A 15,190-nucleotide genomic window follows, 5' to 3' on the forward strand; every position below is an offset into this window, starting at 1 on the left:
CACACTTCTTTTTTTCTCATACTTATCTGTTTCTCTTGGCTCCTAGTAACCTTTGGTTCTATTTCCCTTTCACCCCCACCATTAATGCAGAGAGCAGTGATGGAGCTGCATCCAAGTGAAATATCAAGCTTGATTAGTTAGGGGTAGTAACCGCCGCAATAAGCAAGCTACACACATACTTATTTGTTTACCCAGACTATGTTATTCAGCCCTTATTGGTTGTTTTTCTTCTCTCCTGCCGTTGTAGCAGAGAGCTATGCTGGATAAGCGTGAACTATTTGTTTTACTTCTCCCCTGCCGTTGAAGCAGAGAGCTATGCTGGATAAGCATGAACTATTAGTTTTACTTCTCCCCTGCCGTTGAAGCAGAGAGCTATGCTGGATATGCGTGAAGTATTAGTTTTACTTCTCCCCTGCCGTTGAAGCAGAGAGCTATGCTGGATATGCATGAACTATTAGTATCCCCTTTCCCCAAAAGTTTCCCCAGTTCCTTACAAAGCTGAATCCCTCTTCCCTGCACCATTGTTTCATCCACGCATTGAAACTCTGGAGCTCTGCCTGCCTTTGGGGACCTGCACGTGGAACAGGAAGCATTTCAGAGAATGCCACCCTGGAGGTTCTGGATTTCAGCTTCCTACCTAAAATCCTAAATTTGGCTTCCAGAACCTCTCTCCCACATTTTCCTATGTCGTTGGTGCCCACATGTACCACGACGGCCGGCTCCTCCCCAGCACTGTCTATAATCCTATCTAGGTGACGCGTGAGGTCTGCCATCTTCGCACCAGGCAGGCAAGTTACCAGGCGGTCCTCACGTCCACCAGCCACCCTGCTATCTACATTTCTAATAATTGAATCACCAACTATGATGGCCGGCCTAACCCTTCCCTCCTGGGCAGTAGCCCTGGGAGATTTGTCCTCAGTGGGAGAGGACAATACATCACCTGGAGAGCAGGTCCTTGCTACAGGATCACTTCCTGCTATACCAGGGTGATGTTCTCCTACTGGGAGACCTTTCTGATCCAAGGCAGCACTGGGGCTGCCAGAATGGATTTGGGACTTGGCTACTATGTCCCTAAAGGTCTCATCAATGTACCTCTCTGTCTCCCTCAGCTCTTCCAAGTCTGCTACTCTAGCCTCCAGAGATCGGACTCGTTCCCTGAGAGCCAGGAGCTCTTTGCACCGAGTGCACACAAACAATCTCTCACCGGCGGGTAAAAAATCATACATGTGACACTCAATGCAAAAGACTGGAAAGCCCCCCTCTTGCTGCTGGACTGCTGCCTTCATCTTAGTATTATTGAGTTCCTAGTTAAGTTTAGGATAATAAGGGAGTTGGAATGAGAGTACTTTAAATTTACAGGTGAATTTAGTAATTAATCAGCTAGTGTCCTACAAGGGGATAATTAAACTTTCAATAAGGGCTGGTACAATATTATGTTTTAGATAAGACCCTGATTGATTTTTAATGAGAAAGTGTCTTGTGCCTAAAAATCAGGGGTTGAGTGGGTGGGAAAGACAGACACTAGAATTAACTATCTCTGGCTTGCTTATTACTTCAGACACATTGTACCTGAAGACTGGAGGGTGGCCAATGTAACCCCAATATTTAAAAAAGGCTCCAGGGGCGATCCGGGTAATTATAGACCAGGGAGCCTGACTTCAGTGCCGGGTAAAATAGTGGAAACTATTCTCAAGATCAAAATTGTAGAGCATATAGAAAGACATGATTTAATGGGACACAGTCAACATGGATTTACCCAAGGGAAGTCTTGCCTAACAAATCTGCTTCATTTTTTTGAAGCGGTTAATAAACATGTGGATAAAGGTGAACCGGTAGATGTAGTGTATTTGGATTTTCAGAAGGCGTTTGACAAAGTCCCTCATGAGAGGCTTCTACGAAAACTAAAAAGTCATGGGATAGGAGGCGATGTCCTTTCGTGGATTACAAACTGGTTAAAAGACAGGAAACAGAGAGTAGGATTAAATGGTCAATATTCTCAGTGGAAAAGGGTAAACAGTGGAGTACCTCAGGGATCTGTATTGGGACCGGTGCTTTTCAATATATATATAAATGATCTGGAAAGGAATACGACGAGTGAGGTTATCAAATTTGCGGATGATACAAAATTATTCAGAGTAGTTAAATCACAGGCAGACTGTGATACATTACAGGAGGACCTTGCAAGACTGGAAGATTGGGCATCCAAATGGCAGATGAAATTTAATGTGGACAAGTGCAAGGTGATGCACATAGGGAAAAATAACCCTTGCTATAGTTACACGATGTTAGGTTCCATGTTAGGAGCTACCACCCAGGAAAAAGATCTAGGCATCATAGTGGATAATACTTTAAAATCGTCGGCTCAGTGTGCTGCAGCAGTCAAAAAAGCAAATAGAATGTTAGGAATTATTAGGAAGGGAATGGTTAATAGAACGGAAAATGTCATAATGCCTCTGTATCGCTCCATGGTGAGACCGCACCTTGAATACTGTGTACAATTCTGGTCGCCGCATCTCAAAAAAGATATAGTTGCGATGGAGAAGGTACAGAGAAGGGCAACCAAAATGATAAAGGGGATGGAACAGCTCCCCTATGAGGAAAGGCTGAAGAGGTTAGGGCTGTTCAGCTTGGAGAAGAGACGGCTGAGGGGGGATATGATAGAGGTCTTTAAGATCATGAGAGGTCTTGAACAAGTAGATGTGACTCGGTTATTTACACTTTCGAATAATAGAAGGACTAGGGGGCATTCCATGAAGTTAGCAAGTAACACATTTAAGACTAATCGGAGAAAATTCTTTTTCACTCAACGCACAATAAAGCTCTGGAATTTGTTGCCAGAGAAGGTAGTTAGTGCAGTTAGTGTAGCTGGGTTCAAAAAAGGTTTGGATAAGTTCTTGGAGGAGAAGTCCATTAATGGCTATTAATCAATTATACTTAGGGGGTAATTTTCAAAGGAGTTACGCGCATAAATGTAACTACTATTGTAGCAATTTTCAAAAGCCATTTACTCACGTAAAGTGCACTTATGTGAATAAATCCTATGGATGATTCAATGGCATATATTGTAGCAATTTTCAAAAGCCCACTTACTCGAGTAAAGTGCATTTACATGCGTAAAACCCAGATTTACGCATGTAAATGCTTTTTAAAATCCGCCCCTTAGGGAATAGCCACTGCTATTAATTGCATCAGTAGCATGGGTTCTTCTTAGTGTTTGGGTAATTGCCAGGTTCTTGTGGCCTGGTTTTTGGCCTCTGTTGGAAACAGGATGCTGGGCTTGATGGACCCTTGGTCTGTCCCAGCAAGGCAATTTCTTATGTTCTTATGTTCTTACTTCTCCCCTGCCATTGAAGCAGAGAGCTATGCTGGATATGTGTGAACTATTAGTTTTTCTTCTCCCCTGCTGTTGAAGCAGAGAGCTATGTTGGATATGTATTGAAAGGGAAGTATGCATTGAAAGCCACATTATCTATCAACAAATATTGAATAAGCCTAATAATTGGTAATACCTATAGCTTATGAACTCTTCGTTAATTTTACATACTCTTGCCCACCCCTGTTTTTGGTTTTTTTTAAAATTTGGAGATGACAGGCCTCCATCCTTCCGCTCCGTGAAGGTGGAACACTAACCACTGGCATCCCGCTCCGTGAATGCCTCTGTGGCTACTGCCGTTCCATGCAGTGTTTTGCTGCCTCCTCTTTATACACTTCCTCTAGACCTGATGGATCCACAGTGTTGATCCCACGCCCCTTGAAGTCCTTCACAGTTTTGGACTTCACCACTTCCTCCGGAAGGGCATTCCAGGCATCCACCACTCTCTCCTTGAAGAAATATTTCCTGACATTGGTTCTTAGTCTTCCGCCCTGGAGCCTCAGCTTGTGACCTCTGGTTCTGCTGATTTTTTTCTGACGGAAAAGGTTTGTCATTGTCTTTGGCTCGTTAAAGTTTTTCAAGTATCTGAAGGTCTGAATCATATCACCCCTGCTCCTCCTTTCCTCCAGGGTGTACATATTTAAATTCTTCAATCTCTCTTCGTATGACATCCGATGAAGACCCTCCACCTTTTTGGTCGCTCTTCTCTGTACCGCTTCCATCTTGTCTCTGTCTCTTTGTAGATACGGTCTCCAGAACTGAACACGGTACTCCAGGTGAGACCTCACCAAGGACCTGTATAAGGGGATAATCACTTCCCTTTTCTTACTCGATATTCCTCTCTCTATGCAGCCCAGCATTCTTCTGGCTTTTGCTATCGCCTTGTCGCATTGTTTCGCAGACTTCATATCATTAGACACTATAACCCCTTGGTTCCTCTCCTGCTCCATGCACATCAGCCTCCCCCCCCCCCCCCATCGAATACAGTTCATTCGGATTTCCACTCCCCATATGCATGACTTTGCACTTCTTGGCATTGAATCTCAGCTGCCATATCTTCGACCACTCTTCCAGTTTCCTTAAATCCCGTCTCATTCTCTCCACTCCTTCCGGCATGTCCACTCTGTTGCAGATCTTAGTGTCGTCCGCAAAAAGACAAATCTTACATTCTATCCCGTCCGCAATGTCGCTCACAAAGATATTGAACAGGACCGGTCCCAACACCGATCCTTGCGGTACACCACTTAAAACCGCTCTCTCTTCAGAGAGAGTTCCATTTTACCATCACACATTGTCTTCTGTCCGTCAACCAGTTTGCAATCCAGGTCACCAACTCAGCACTTACTCCTAAGCTTCTCGTTTTATTCACCAGTCTCCTGTGCGGAACCGTATCAAAAGCTTTGCTGAAATCTAAGTAGATGACATCGAGCGCTCTTCCTTGATCCAATTCCTTGGTTACCCAGTCAAAAAAGTCAATCAGATTTGTCTGACAGGATCTTCCCCTGGTGAATCCATGCTGCCTCTGGTCCAGCAGTTCTCCGGACTGTAGATAGTTCACTATTCTCTCTTTCAACAGTGACTCCATTACTTTTCCCACCACCGAAGTGAGGCTAACCGGTCTGTAGTTATCAGCCTCCTCTCTGTTTCCACTCTTGTGAAGCGGGACCACCACCGCTCTTCTCCAATCACTCAGCACCACTCCCGTTTCTAGGGATCTATTGAACAGGTCACACAGCGGACCCGCCAGCACATCTCTGAGCTCCATCAGTATCCTTGGATGAATCCCATCAGGTCCCATGGCTTTGTCCACTTTCAGATTCTTTAGCTCTTCCCATACATTTTCCACTGTAAAAGGGTTTTCTTCTATTCCACTTCCTTCCAGTTTCTTGTTGTGTAGAGATGGTCCTTCTCCAGGGTCTTCTTTAGTGAACACAAAACTGAAGTATTCATTTAATATTTCTGCCATTTCTTTGTCACTCTCCACGCATTGATCATTTCCACCTTTCAATTTCATTATACCACTTTGAACTTTTCTCTTTTCACTGATGTATCTGAAAAATGTTTTGTTACCATTCTTTATCTCCTTGGCAATCATCTCTTCCGCTTGACTTTTTGCTGACTTTATTAATTTCTTCATCTCCCTCAGTTGACTCAAATATTGTTCTTTGTGCTCATCCCTTTGGGATCTTTTATATTTCTTGAACGCTGTTCTTTTAGCCTTAATTTTGTCAGCCACCTCCTTTGAGAACCAGATAGTTTTCATTTTTCTTTTGCTTTTCTTTACATTTCTAACATTTTATTTTTATTTATTTTATAACTTTTATATACCGGCATTCGTAAAAAACATCATGTCGGTTTACATGTAACTGAGAAAGGAAATTACAATGATAGGTGGAAGAAAGATAAATAGTTAAAAGGTAGGTTAACTTTACTGTGGTGCCAACATGCATCACAGTTAAAACGCGATTATATATGATAAACCATATTAGAGAAGAATTATATGATAAACCATATTAGAATTATATGATAAACCATATTAGAGAAGAATTAGATAATATTATACAAAGTTAGACAAAATTAATTAATTACAGGGGGAGGTGGGGCGGGGGGTGGAAGGTGAGGCGTGGGGGGGAGGGGGAGGAGGAGGGGCTGGGGAGGCGGAGGGTGACAGGGGAAGCAGGGGCAATAAAAGGGAGGGGGGAAGAGGGTAGGGTGGTGGAGGGAGGGAGGGGTGCTGTACACGAGATATGGCGAGCATTATGAGTAATTGTACAAGAGGCGGGGGGAAGGGTGTAATAAGTGGGGGGGGAGGGGGGTGAAACTGTACAAGTGAGCTGTGGGTAACGGTGAGGATGGTGAGTTGGTAACAGAAAGAGGAAGCTGCTTAGAGGAAGGAAGGTGGTGGAGGTGGGTGGGGGGGGGAAACAGTGAGGGTGTGGGGAAATAAAAGTGTTGCGAAGGAGTTACAGAGCTACATATAGAGTAGTTACAGAGCTAGTAGAGTAGTTGCCTTGGTAATTGCGTGAGTCATGACCCGCCTGCACATGCCGATATAAAATTGGGGGGGGCAGGAGGCAAGGGAAACAGTGAGGGTGTGGGGAAATAAAAGTGTTGCGAAGGAGTTACAGAGCTACATATAGAGTAGTTACAGAGCTAGTAGAGTAGTTGCCTTGGTAATTGCTCCTTTTAGATTGGTCCACTGCTGATCCACATCTCTCTCGTTCTCCCAGCCTTTTAGTTCTTCCTCTAGGTACTTCCCCATTTCTTCAAAGTCCGTGTTTTTGAACTGTAAAACTTGGGTCTTTGTGCTTCTTTTCCATATTTTTTTAGTGATATTAAACCATACCGTTTGATGATCACTGGTGCTGAGGTGGGCGCCCACCTGGACATCAGAGACATTATCTCCATTAGTGAGCACTAAGTCGAGTATAGTTCCTTCTCTAGTGGGTTCATTTACCATTTGTTTGAACAAAATTACTTGCATGGCATCCAATATCTCTCTACTATTTTTAGATTCTGCAGTTCCCTCCCAGTCCGCTCCTTAATTGGAGCAGACTGGGAGGGAACTGGGGGAAGACTGCTTGCGATTTTTTTTAAAAATCACCCCCTTACGCGTGAGTCATGACCCGCCTGCACATGCCGATATAAAATTGGGCACACGTGTGCACAGGTTTTGTATTTTATAACTTGCATGCGGTTGCGAGTGCATGTTTTAAAATTGGTGCATCCATGTGCGCACGCCAGGAACCACGTGCACGTGGATGCATGTGCGCGGCTTTTAAAATCTACCTCAAGTTTTAAGATGTCATTCCTTGATGAAAAATAAGATCTAGTGAATGCCCTGCCTCATCACTTGGAAAGTCTATCTATCCACTGAAATAAGCTTAATTCTTGGGAAAAACAAATAATGAATCATAATGAATATTGAAATCATCCAAAATTTACAAGTTCTTAAATTGAATTGATATTTTAGAAATAAATTCCGGGGGGATTGCCTGCCTGACAGATTGTGACCAACTCCCTCTGATCGGACCAACAAGCGTGGAAGAGAACACCCGGGGTCCTGAGGCTCACCGGGTCAAAGGTAGCCAGCCTGTGGTGCTCTTCGGGGATTACTATGTATATCAAGTCATATATCATAAGGCATTCAAACTAAAAGACGGGGTGGCAGAAGGAAGTTGGAATGTCACCTCCAACCAATACAGGGAGTGATGAAATTAACAAAAATCAGCTCAATAGGACAGAAAAGGTGTCCAGGAAAAGCAGCAAGCTGAGTGAGAAGAGTTGGAAAGCTATGAGCACAAATGCTCGTATTCTGGGCAATAAAATTCTAGATCTGCAGGCCAAAATGGTGGAAGCAGACTTGGATATTGTTACTATTATAGAAACAGGGTTCAGTGAGTATACCTAATGGATACAGCCATACTTGGATAGAGATAACAGAAATGAGGGAAGAGTAGCTCTTTATGACAAAAACTTTATCCGAGCAATGGAAATACAAGGGTCATGGGGAACGGAGGAAGTGCTGTGGTGGTTATACTACAAGATATAATGGCACGGTCTACAAGCCTAGTCAGAAGAACTAGATAGAGATTTGGATGAAGACATCCAAAAAGTGGGAAGGAAGGGAGCAGTTTTGCTGGTTGGTGATTTTAATCTCTTAAATATGAATTGGAGTATCCTTGTTACAGAATTTGCAAGACGTAGAGAGCTGTGGATGCCTTTCAAGGGACTCTGCTCTGACAATTGTGATGGAACCCATGAGGGGAGGAGCGATACTGGATCTGGTACTCACAAATAGAGAAAGTATCTCAAATGTCTGGATAGGTGCCCACCTGGGTATCAGTGATCATCAGATGGTATGGCTGGATATAACAGCCAAGAGGCAGAGAAGTCACAGGAAGAACAAAGTCCTGGATTTCAAATACACAGACTTTGGTAAAATGACAATGTACCTTAAGGATGAGCTAGAGGGCTGGGAGGAAATAGGTAAAGTGGAACAACAGTAGTCCAAATTAAAAGAAGCTATAACAAAGGCAACCAACATTTATTTACACATCACTCCGGTACTTAAGAGCCTACACTGGTTACCTGTTGAAAAGAGAATCGAATACAAAACTCTAACCATAATACACAGAACAATCCACAACAGTGAAAGCACATGCCTAAATGACATTATTCAGAAACACATCTCACAACACCACATGAGAACAGAAAACAAATCACAACTAGACATACCTTCAGTCTCAAACACCAAACTAACCACAGTAAGAAACAGAGCCTTTTCCATAGCAGGACCCCACCTCTGGAATTCACTGCCTTAACACCTAAGACTTCAAAACAACTCTAAAATATTCAAAAAATTACTTAAAACATGGCTTTTCAGACAAGCCTTCAAAGACGGAATCGGCTAATCACACACACCACAAACGACAACGCATGCCTTTATGGACAAACACTACTAGGAACAGTTATTCTCTATACAACTGACAATAATCCCATTATGTCTGTATATAAGCTGTTAGTTATAACCATGTTACATCCAATGTTCTGACCCTCTCTCCCCTAGTGTTATACCTGTTATATTGTCATACCAGTTGTGATCTCATTTGTAATTCGTTGTTCCAAATGTAAACTGGAGTGAAGGCCTCTAGCTAAACTTCGGTAAATAAAAACGTATAAATAAATAAATGTTAAAAAACTTTGTGTGCCTTACTGGAGAGATTTAGGTCCCAAGGGTACACAAACTTATTTATTCTCTTTGGAGCTGCTCTGGCTAGCAATTATGCTTGACTATTCCATACTGGATTTTTTTTTATGTGGGGAAGCTCTCATTTATGACCCAGACCATGGTGTCTTGCTTTCACAGTGCGAGTAGAATGGAGCTGCATTCCAAGGAGTGAGTTGCTGGGACAAATCAGACAGACTCTGGGTGTTAAAATAAAGTTTACTGATTTGGCCATGATTAAATAAAAGTTCAGTTGTTCATAATGTTGAAATTACATCTAACTGCTAGTACAGTACATGTGTATTTTGTTGCATTAGTGGACCCTTAAGCTCAGGCAGGATTGACGCACCAGCAGAAAGGAGCTCTGCAAGTTCCCAGTGTCATCAGGTGGACCCAGAGCTTTGCCTTTACCAGCCCTCATTTCCCTTGGGGTGCCAGCACCAGCAGGTCTTAGGTGGAGGCCTCTACTGATAACAAAGGTGGTTGTTGTAGGGTAACTGGGGCAAAGCATATGGAGGTCAGATGAATCCAAGATCTGGGTAATGGTCAAGAACTGGCAGTAGTCAGTGGTTAAGCATATCCAGTGGCAGACAGTGGTCAGTGGCAAGGAGGAGTCAAGTGTATTCAGTGGCAAGCAGTGGTCAGTGGGAGGGTGCAGTCAAGCATATTTGAGTTCAGGCCAAGGTCAAACTAGGTATCAGTCTGAAAGGGAAGAAGGGATGGGTAGGCAGGGTAGGTTGGGCAAGGGAAAGCACAGGCAGACAAGGATAACTGAAGACAAAGCACTGGTTCTGAAGACAAGATGCTGAAGCAACACGCTTTACTGCAGGAGTTGCTGAGGTGATAGGAGTGAATGAGACCTTTATAGGGCTTTAGTAATGACATCATCTTCCCACAGTGCAGGGCCTTTCTTGCCACTGGACCTTTAAATTACGAGAGGTCGGGTGCCTGCACGCTTAAGGGGAGACACATCAATTGGGGCCGGCGGAGTCGGGCTGTGTAGAGTCGGCAGCATCCTGTCGTGTCGGAGCATAGTAAGCCACCACATGAAGTTCTGGTAGCATGTTGGGAGCAGGTAGGAAGAGCCCGGCCAGCAAGGTGAGTGCAGTGGTCTACAGGAGTATCCCATGGGCCACCAAGCATAACAATACTTCCCTCTTAAGCCCTGTTCCTGAGGGTTGGGTTTCTGGGGGTACTGATGATGGAAGTATCTCAAGAGATTGGAGTCTAAGATATTGGAGGCTGGGTCCCACGAGTTTTCTTTCGGGCCATAGTTCTTCTATGAAATTAGGTATTCCACCTTCTTGCCCCTATGGCAGGAGTCCAAGACCTCTTTGACCTTGTGTGCAGCATCTCCATCAATGGCCACATCCTGTGGTTTGGGCGACATTCTAGAGGGCCATGAGAGTACTAATGGCTTGAGTAAAGACACATGGAATACATTGTGAATTAATTGGTATGTAATGGGCTCCAGTTACTGAAGTACAAGTAATAGTTCAATGTAACGTGGAGCCAAATGCATTGATGGATGTCACAGGCACGAATGCCTTGTACTCAGCCACACTTCTCCATCTTAAACTGGGGATCAGGACTCCTATGGGCATCTGTAAACTTCTTTGCTCTGACAGCAGCTTTTTCAATCAGGTGATTGGTCCGTTCCCATAGTTTGTATAATTCCTGGGTAGAGAGCTGAGCTGCTGGTGAAGGTACTGTCATTGGGAGTGGCAGTGGAGGTAGTGGTTGTTTCCCATAGACCAGCTGAAAGGGGGACAATACAGTGGCTGCATTGATATGCATGTTATGAGAGAATTCAGCCCAAGGCAGAAAAGTGGCCCAGTTGTCCTGGCGCTCATTGACGTATAAGTAAAGGAAGGTCTTGACTGTGTGATTGGTGCACTCCACTTGGCTGTTAGCTTGCAGGTGATAGGCTGTGATGAAATTAAGCATAAGGCCGAACTTCCTGCAGAGCGAGCACCAATATTGCTCAGTGAATTAGACTCCTCTATCTGACAATTTATGTGAATATTTTGGTGCCTTGTAGGCAGTCAAAAAGTTCTCTTATTAGAGGTAATGAGTTCCAGTCCTTCTTTGTGATGGTGTTCAGGTCTCAGTAGTCAATGCACACCTGAGGGAGCCTTCTTTCTTTCTGACAAACAAGAATCCAGCGCCTGCCGGAGAAGAAGAATGATGGATAAATCCACATTCCAGATTTTCCCAAATATAATTAGACATGGCCTGAGTTTCAGGAAATGACAGCGGATAAACCCATCCATGTGGGGGCCTTGGCCTCTGGAATGAGTTTAGTTATAGAGATGGTGCAGTGGCAAAGTTTTGGCCTTTTTCTTTGAAAAGACATCTTGATAGTCCATGTAATGCAGGGAAGATTGGGAAGTAAAGTAGCCACAGTCAAGTTCAAAGCAGGAATCTTTGCACTTGCGGCCCCATCAGGTGAGTTGAAGGGAGACCCAGTCAAATTGCATTGAAGCCATGGTAGTCACATGATAATGGGGGGGAATGGCCCTGGAGATCACATGCAGAGTGAGTTTTTCCAGTTTTATTGATCGATTTATTTATTTAAAGGCTTTTAGATAGCGATAACTGTTTGCACATCGTATTGGTTTACATGGAACAGGGTGATTAAATAATTATAGGATAACATTTATATGGAACATTTGGTAACATAACAAAAATTAAGATATGGTACAAACTGTAAACATATTAATAAATAAACATGAATGATATCAAGGTTTCAACAGAAGAAAATAACAACATGTGGCAAACTCAGAGAGGTTTACAGTTAAAGAGGATTAAAACTTGGGGGGGCAAGAGAAAGCAGGGAGGGAGGAAACATCAATGGGTAGGAGACCGGTACATAAGGTTATGGGTACTATAGTCAAGAGTATCTTGGCCTGGAAGAAGGTCTGTATAGACAGAAGAGATAATGGCGAGTTCATCCGGACCGTGGAAAGTAGGAGTTGCTCAATGAGTTCCTTCAAGATAAAGTTCCCTCCAGAACCAGAATCCATAAAAGCCTGTGTAGTGAAGCATATAGAGCCCTGCTCCAGGGTCACAGGAATCAGTAGTTGGGGAGCTGGAACATTGAGGCCTAGGGTCATCTCCCTGCAGGACCCTAGGCATTAAGATTTCCTGACTTCAGTGGTCTTATGCTCTTAAGGTGACCCTGACCAGTACAGTATAAGCAAAGGCCCTGCTGCCCTCAGTGAAGTCTCTCCTTGGGGGCTAAGTGGAAATGTGTTGTTTATTTATTTATTTATTTAATATACTGGCAATCTTCGAGAAAAGGAGAGGTCGAAGGAGCAACAGCTTTGGATGAGAATGGGTTCTGAAACTGGGATGCCAGTGCAATGCTCCTTCTTGCTGGTTGGGCCTCTTGAGCCCTCTATTGTAGCTGGCAGTCAATTTTCTCAGTTAGGGCTATAAGCTCCTCTAGAGAAGTAGGCAGGACTCAGATGGCGAGCTTGTCTTTAATCTTATTGCAGTCAAACTGTCCTCTTGTCAGTTTAGCTCAGTAGCCAGTGTTCAAAACGTTATGGTGTACTCTGCCAGGGTCATAGAGCCTTGATAGAGGTGGAGCAGGTTGCACACATCAACTGGAGCCGCGGTGTTAAGCTGCGTGAGGAGTTAGTGGCATCCTGCTGTGTTGAGTTTGGGCAGAATGTTGGGAGCAAGTAGGATGAGCCCAGTCAGGGAGGTGAGTGCGTCAGTCCATGGGAGTAGCTCATGGGCCACCAAGCAAAACATATACATAACACTATTCAAATTGACAACACCATCATTAAGCTAAGAGAAAATGTGAAAGATTTTGGCATATGGCTCGATCCCAAACTAAACTTCAAAAAACACATAGCCATGAAAATCAAAGATGAGTTCCACAAACTACTAATTCTGAAACCTCTCCTAAATCAACCCGAATTCAGAACCATACTACAATCCCTAATCTTAACTGGCTTCGATTACTGCAACTCATTGCTCCAAGGCCTCCCCAAATCAACCACTCATCCACTGCAAATATTACAGAATGCCGCAGCTAGACTACTTACAGGCCATAAAAAGACAGATCATATCACCCCCGTTCTAATAGACCTTCACTGGTTACCTGTTGAAAAATGGATAGAATATAAAATCCTATCCATCCTTCACAAATCAATTTATAACAACGAAGTCGAGTGGCTAACCATAATACAAAAACATAATCCACAGCGCAACACAAGATCTACAAATAAAGCCCTGCCAGCAATCCCCTCAGTCACATCCGCCAAACTGACAACAGTAAGAGAGAGCGGTTTCACTAGCGGGACCATGTCTGTGGAACACCTCGCCAGAAAAACTAAGGTTACAGAACACCACAAAGCTCTTTTAAAAACTACTCAAACATGGCTCTTCCAACAAGCCTACAGGAATTTTTTTATTTAAAATCTTTTCATTACCGTCGTTAAGTTATATACCATCAGAACGGTTTACATACAGGCACATAAATTAAAGTGGGTAAATGTGTACGGGAGTATATTCTAACAAGTGCCAATAAGGTTCGGTTACATCATATCGTAATAAGTCTTATTTGATGAGTGAGGTAGGTTTTGCCCATTTATACATGTATGTTACTTTATTTACAGGTATGATTCTCATGCTCTGGTAATTCTATTAAGTTAGCTATGAGATAAAATAATAAACTACTACAACGTATATGTTGAGAACAGTGCTGTTTGCTGATGATCTTCTGCCAGTTCCTACATACTTTCTATTTTCCGTTCTCTTTGTAAAAAGCTTGTTTAAAAAGCCAGGTTTTTAAACTTATTTTTAAAGGTTTTGAGATCTCTTTGTAATCTGATCTCTAGTGACATTGTGTTCCACAGTATAGGACCTCCTAAGGATAAAGCTCTTTCCCTAACCTGGAGGAGAGGATCAACTTGCTGGTGGCTGAAAGGAATCAGTAAGTTTTTGCTTGGGACATTGTCTTTTTTAAAAGTATTGGGGCAAAGTTAACTATTTGGGAATATTATTTAGTGTGTTTGTGCCTTTAATAGTCAGAAAGGCAGTGAATAAACAAGGTAGACTGTTTGCATTTTTAAATAGTCAATAAGGTAGCAGTAGATAGGCAGTGAATAAACAAGTTAGACTTTGTATTTTTAGTCAGCCAATAAGGTAGCAGTAGGTAGGCAGCGAATAAACAAGATAGACTGTTTGTATTTTTAGTCAGTCAATAAGGTAGCAGTAGGTAGTGTGTTTATTTTTAAAAGTCTGCAGAACTGAGTGTTCTCCAGACTTTTAAAGAGCTGAGTGTTGTATTTAATACTAACTGAGTGCTTGTATTGAAAAAAAAAACCACAAAAAGTAGCCAGAAGCTAGAAATAAGCTAGGAGCAGTATATACCAAAGTAAAAAAGTTGAATAGTTCACCTCAGTTACTCACCTTGGAAAGGTGTTGAGGTAGTGTGATTGGGTTTGAATAGGGAACAACATTTGTTAATCAAGGGAGCAGTGAGTCACTCAGGCTGACTAACTGAAGTTAGACTGTTTGACTTAGAAAATAGCCACTGCTATTACTAGCAACGGTAACATGGAATAGACTTAGTTTTTGGGTACTTGCCAGGTTCTTATGGCCTGAATTGGCCACTGTTGGAAACAGGATGCTGGGCTTGATGGACCCTTGGTCTGACCCAGTATGGCATGTTCTTAGGATAAAGATCATACAAAAGACAAAATGCTCAGTAGAATCTATATGGGTAGAAATCCCATGTGTGTTGGGTAAGAGTATAATGATAGGAGTATACTACCGTCCACCTGAACAAAATGGTCATACAGATGATGAAATGCTTAGAGAAATCAGGGAAGCTAAACAATTTGGCAGTGCAATAATAATGGGAGATTTCAATTACCCCAATATTGACTGGGTAAATGTAACATCAGGACTTGCTAGAGACAAAGTTGCTGGATGTAATAAATGACTGCTTCATGGAGCAATTGGTTCAGGAACCAACAAGAGAGGGAGCTATTTTAGATTTAATTCTCAGTGGAACACAGGATTTGGTGAGAGAGGTAACGGTGGTGGGGCCACTTGGCAACAGTGAT

The 15,190-nt window shown here is 42.9% G+C and overlaps 1 protein-coding gene across 1 annotated transcript in view; it reads right to left on the reverse strand.

Annotated features, from left to right (window-relative positions):
- The window catches only part of LOC115093339 (unconventional myosin-X-like), a 556,890-nt gene that overhangs the window by 47,847 nt on the left and 493,853 nt on the right, over positions 1-15,190 (reverse strand). Inside the window, exon 38 of the mRNA XM_029604967.1 lies at positions 4,708-4,725. Coding sequence (XP_029460827.1) covers positions 4,708-4,725 — 18 coding nt within the window. The remainder of the gene's footprint in view (positions 1-4,707; positions 4,726-15,190) is intronic.

The sequence above is a fragment of the Rhinatrema bivittatum genome, chromosome 6 (assembly GCF_901001135.1).
Source record: "Rhinatrema bivittatum chromosome 6, aRhiBiv1.1, whole genome shotgun sequence".
In the NCBI taxonomy this organism is placed as follows: Eukaryota; Metazoa; Chordata; class Amphibia; order Gymnophiona; family Rhinatrematidae; genus Rhinatrema; species Rhinatrema bivittatum.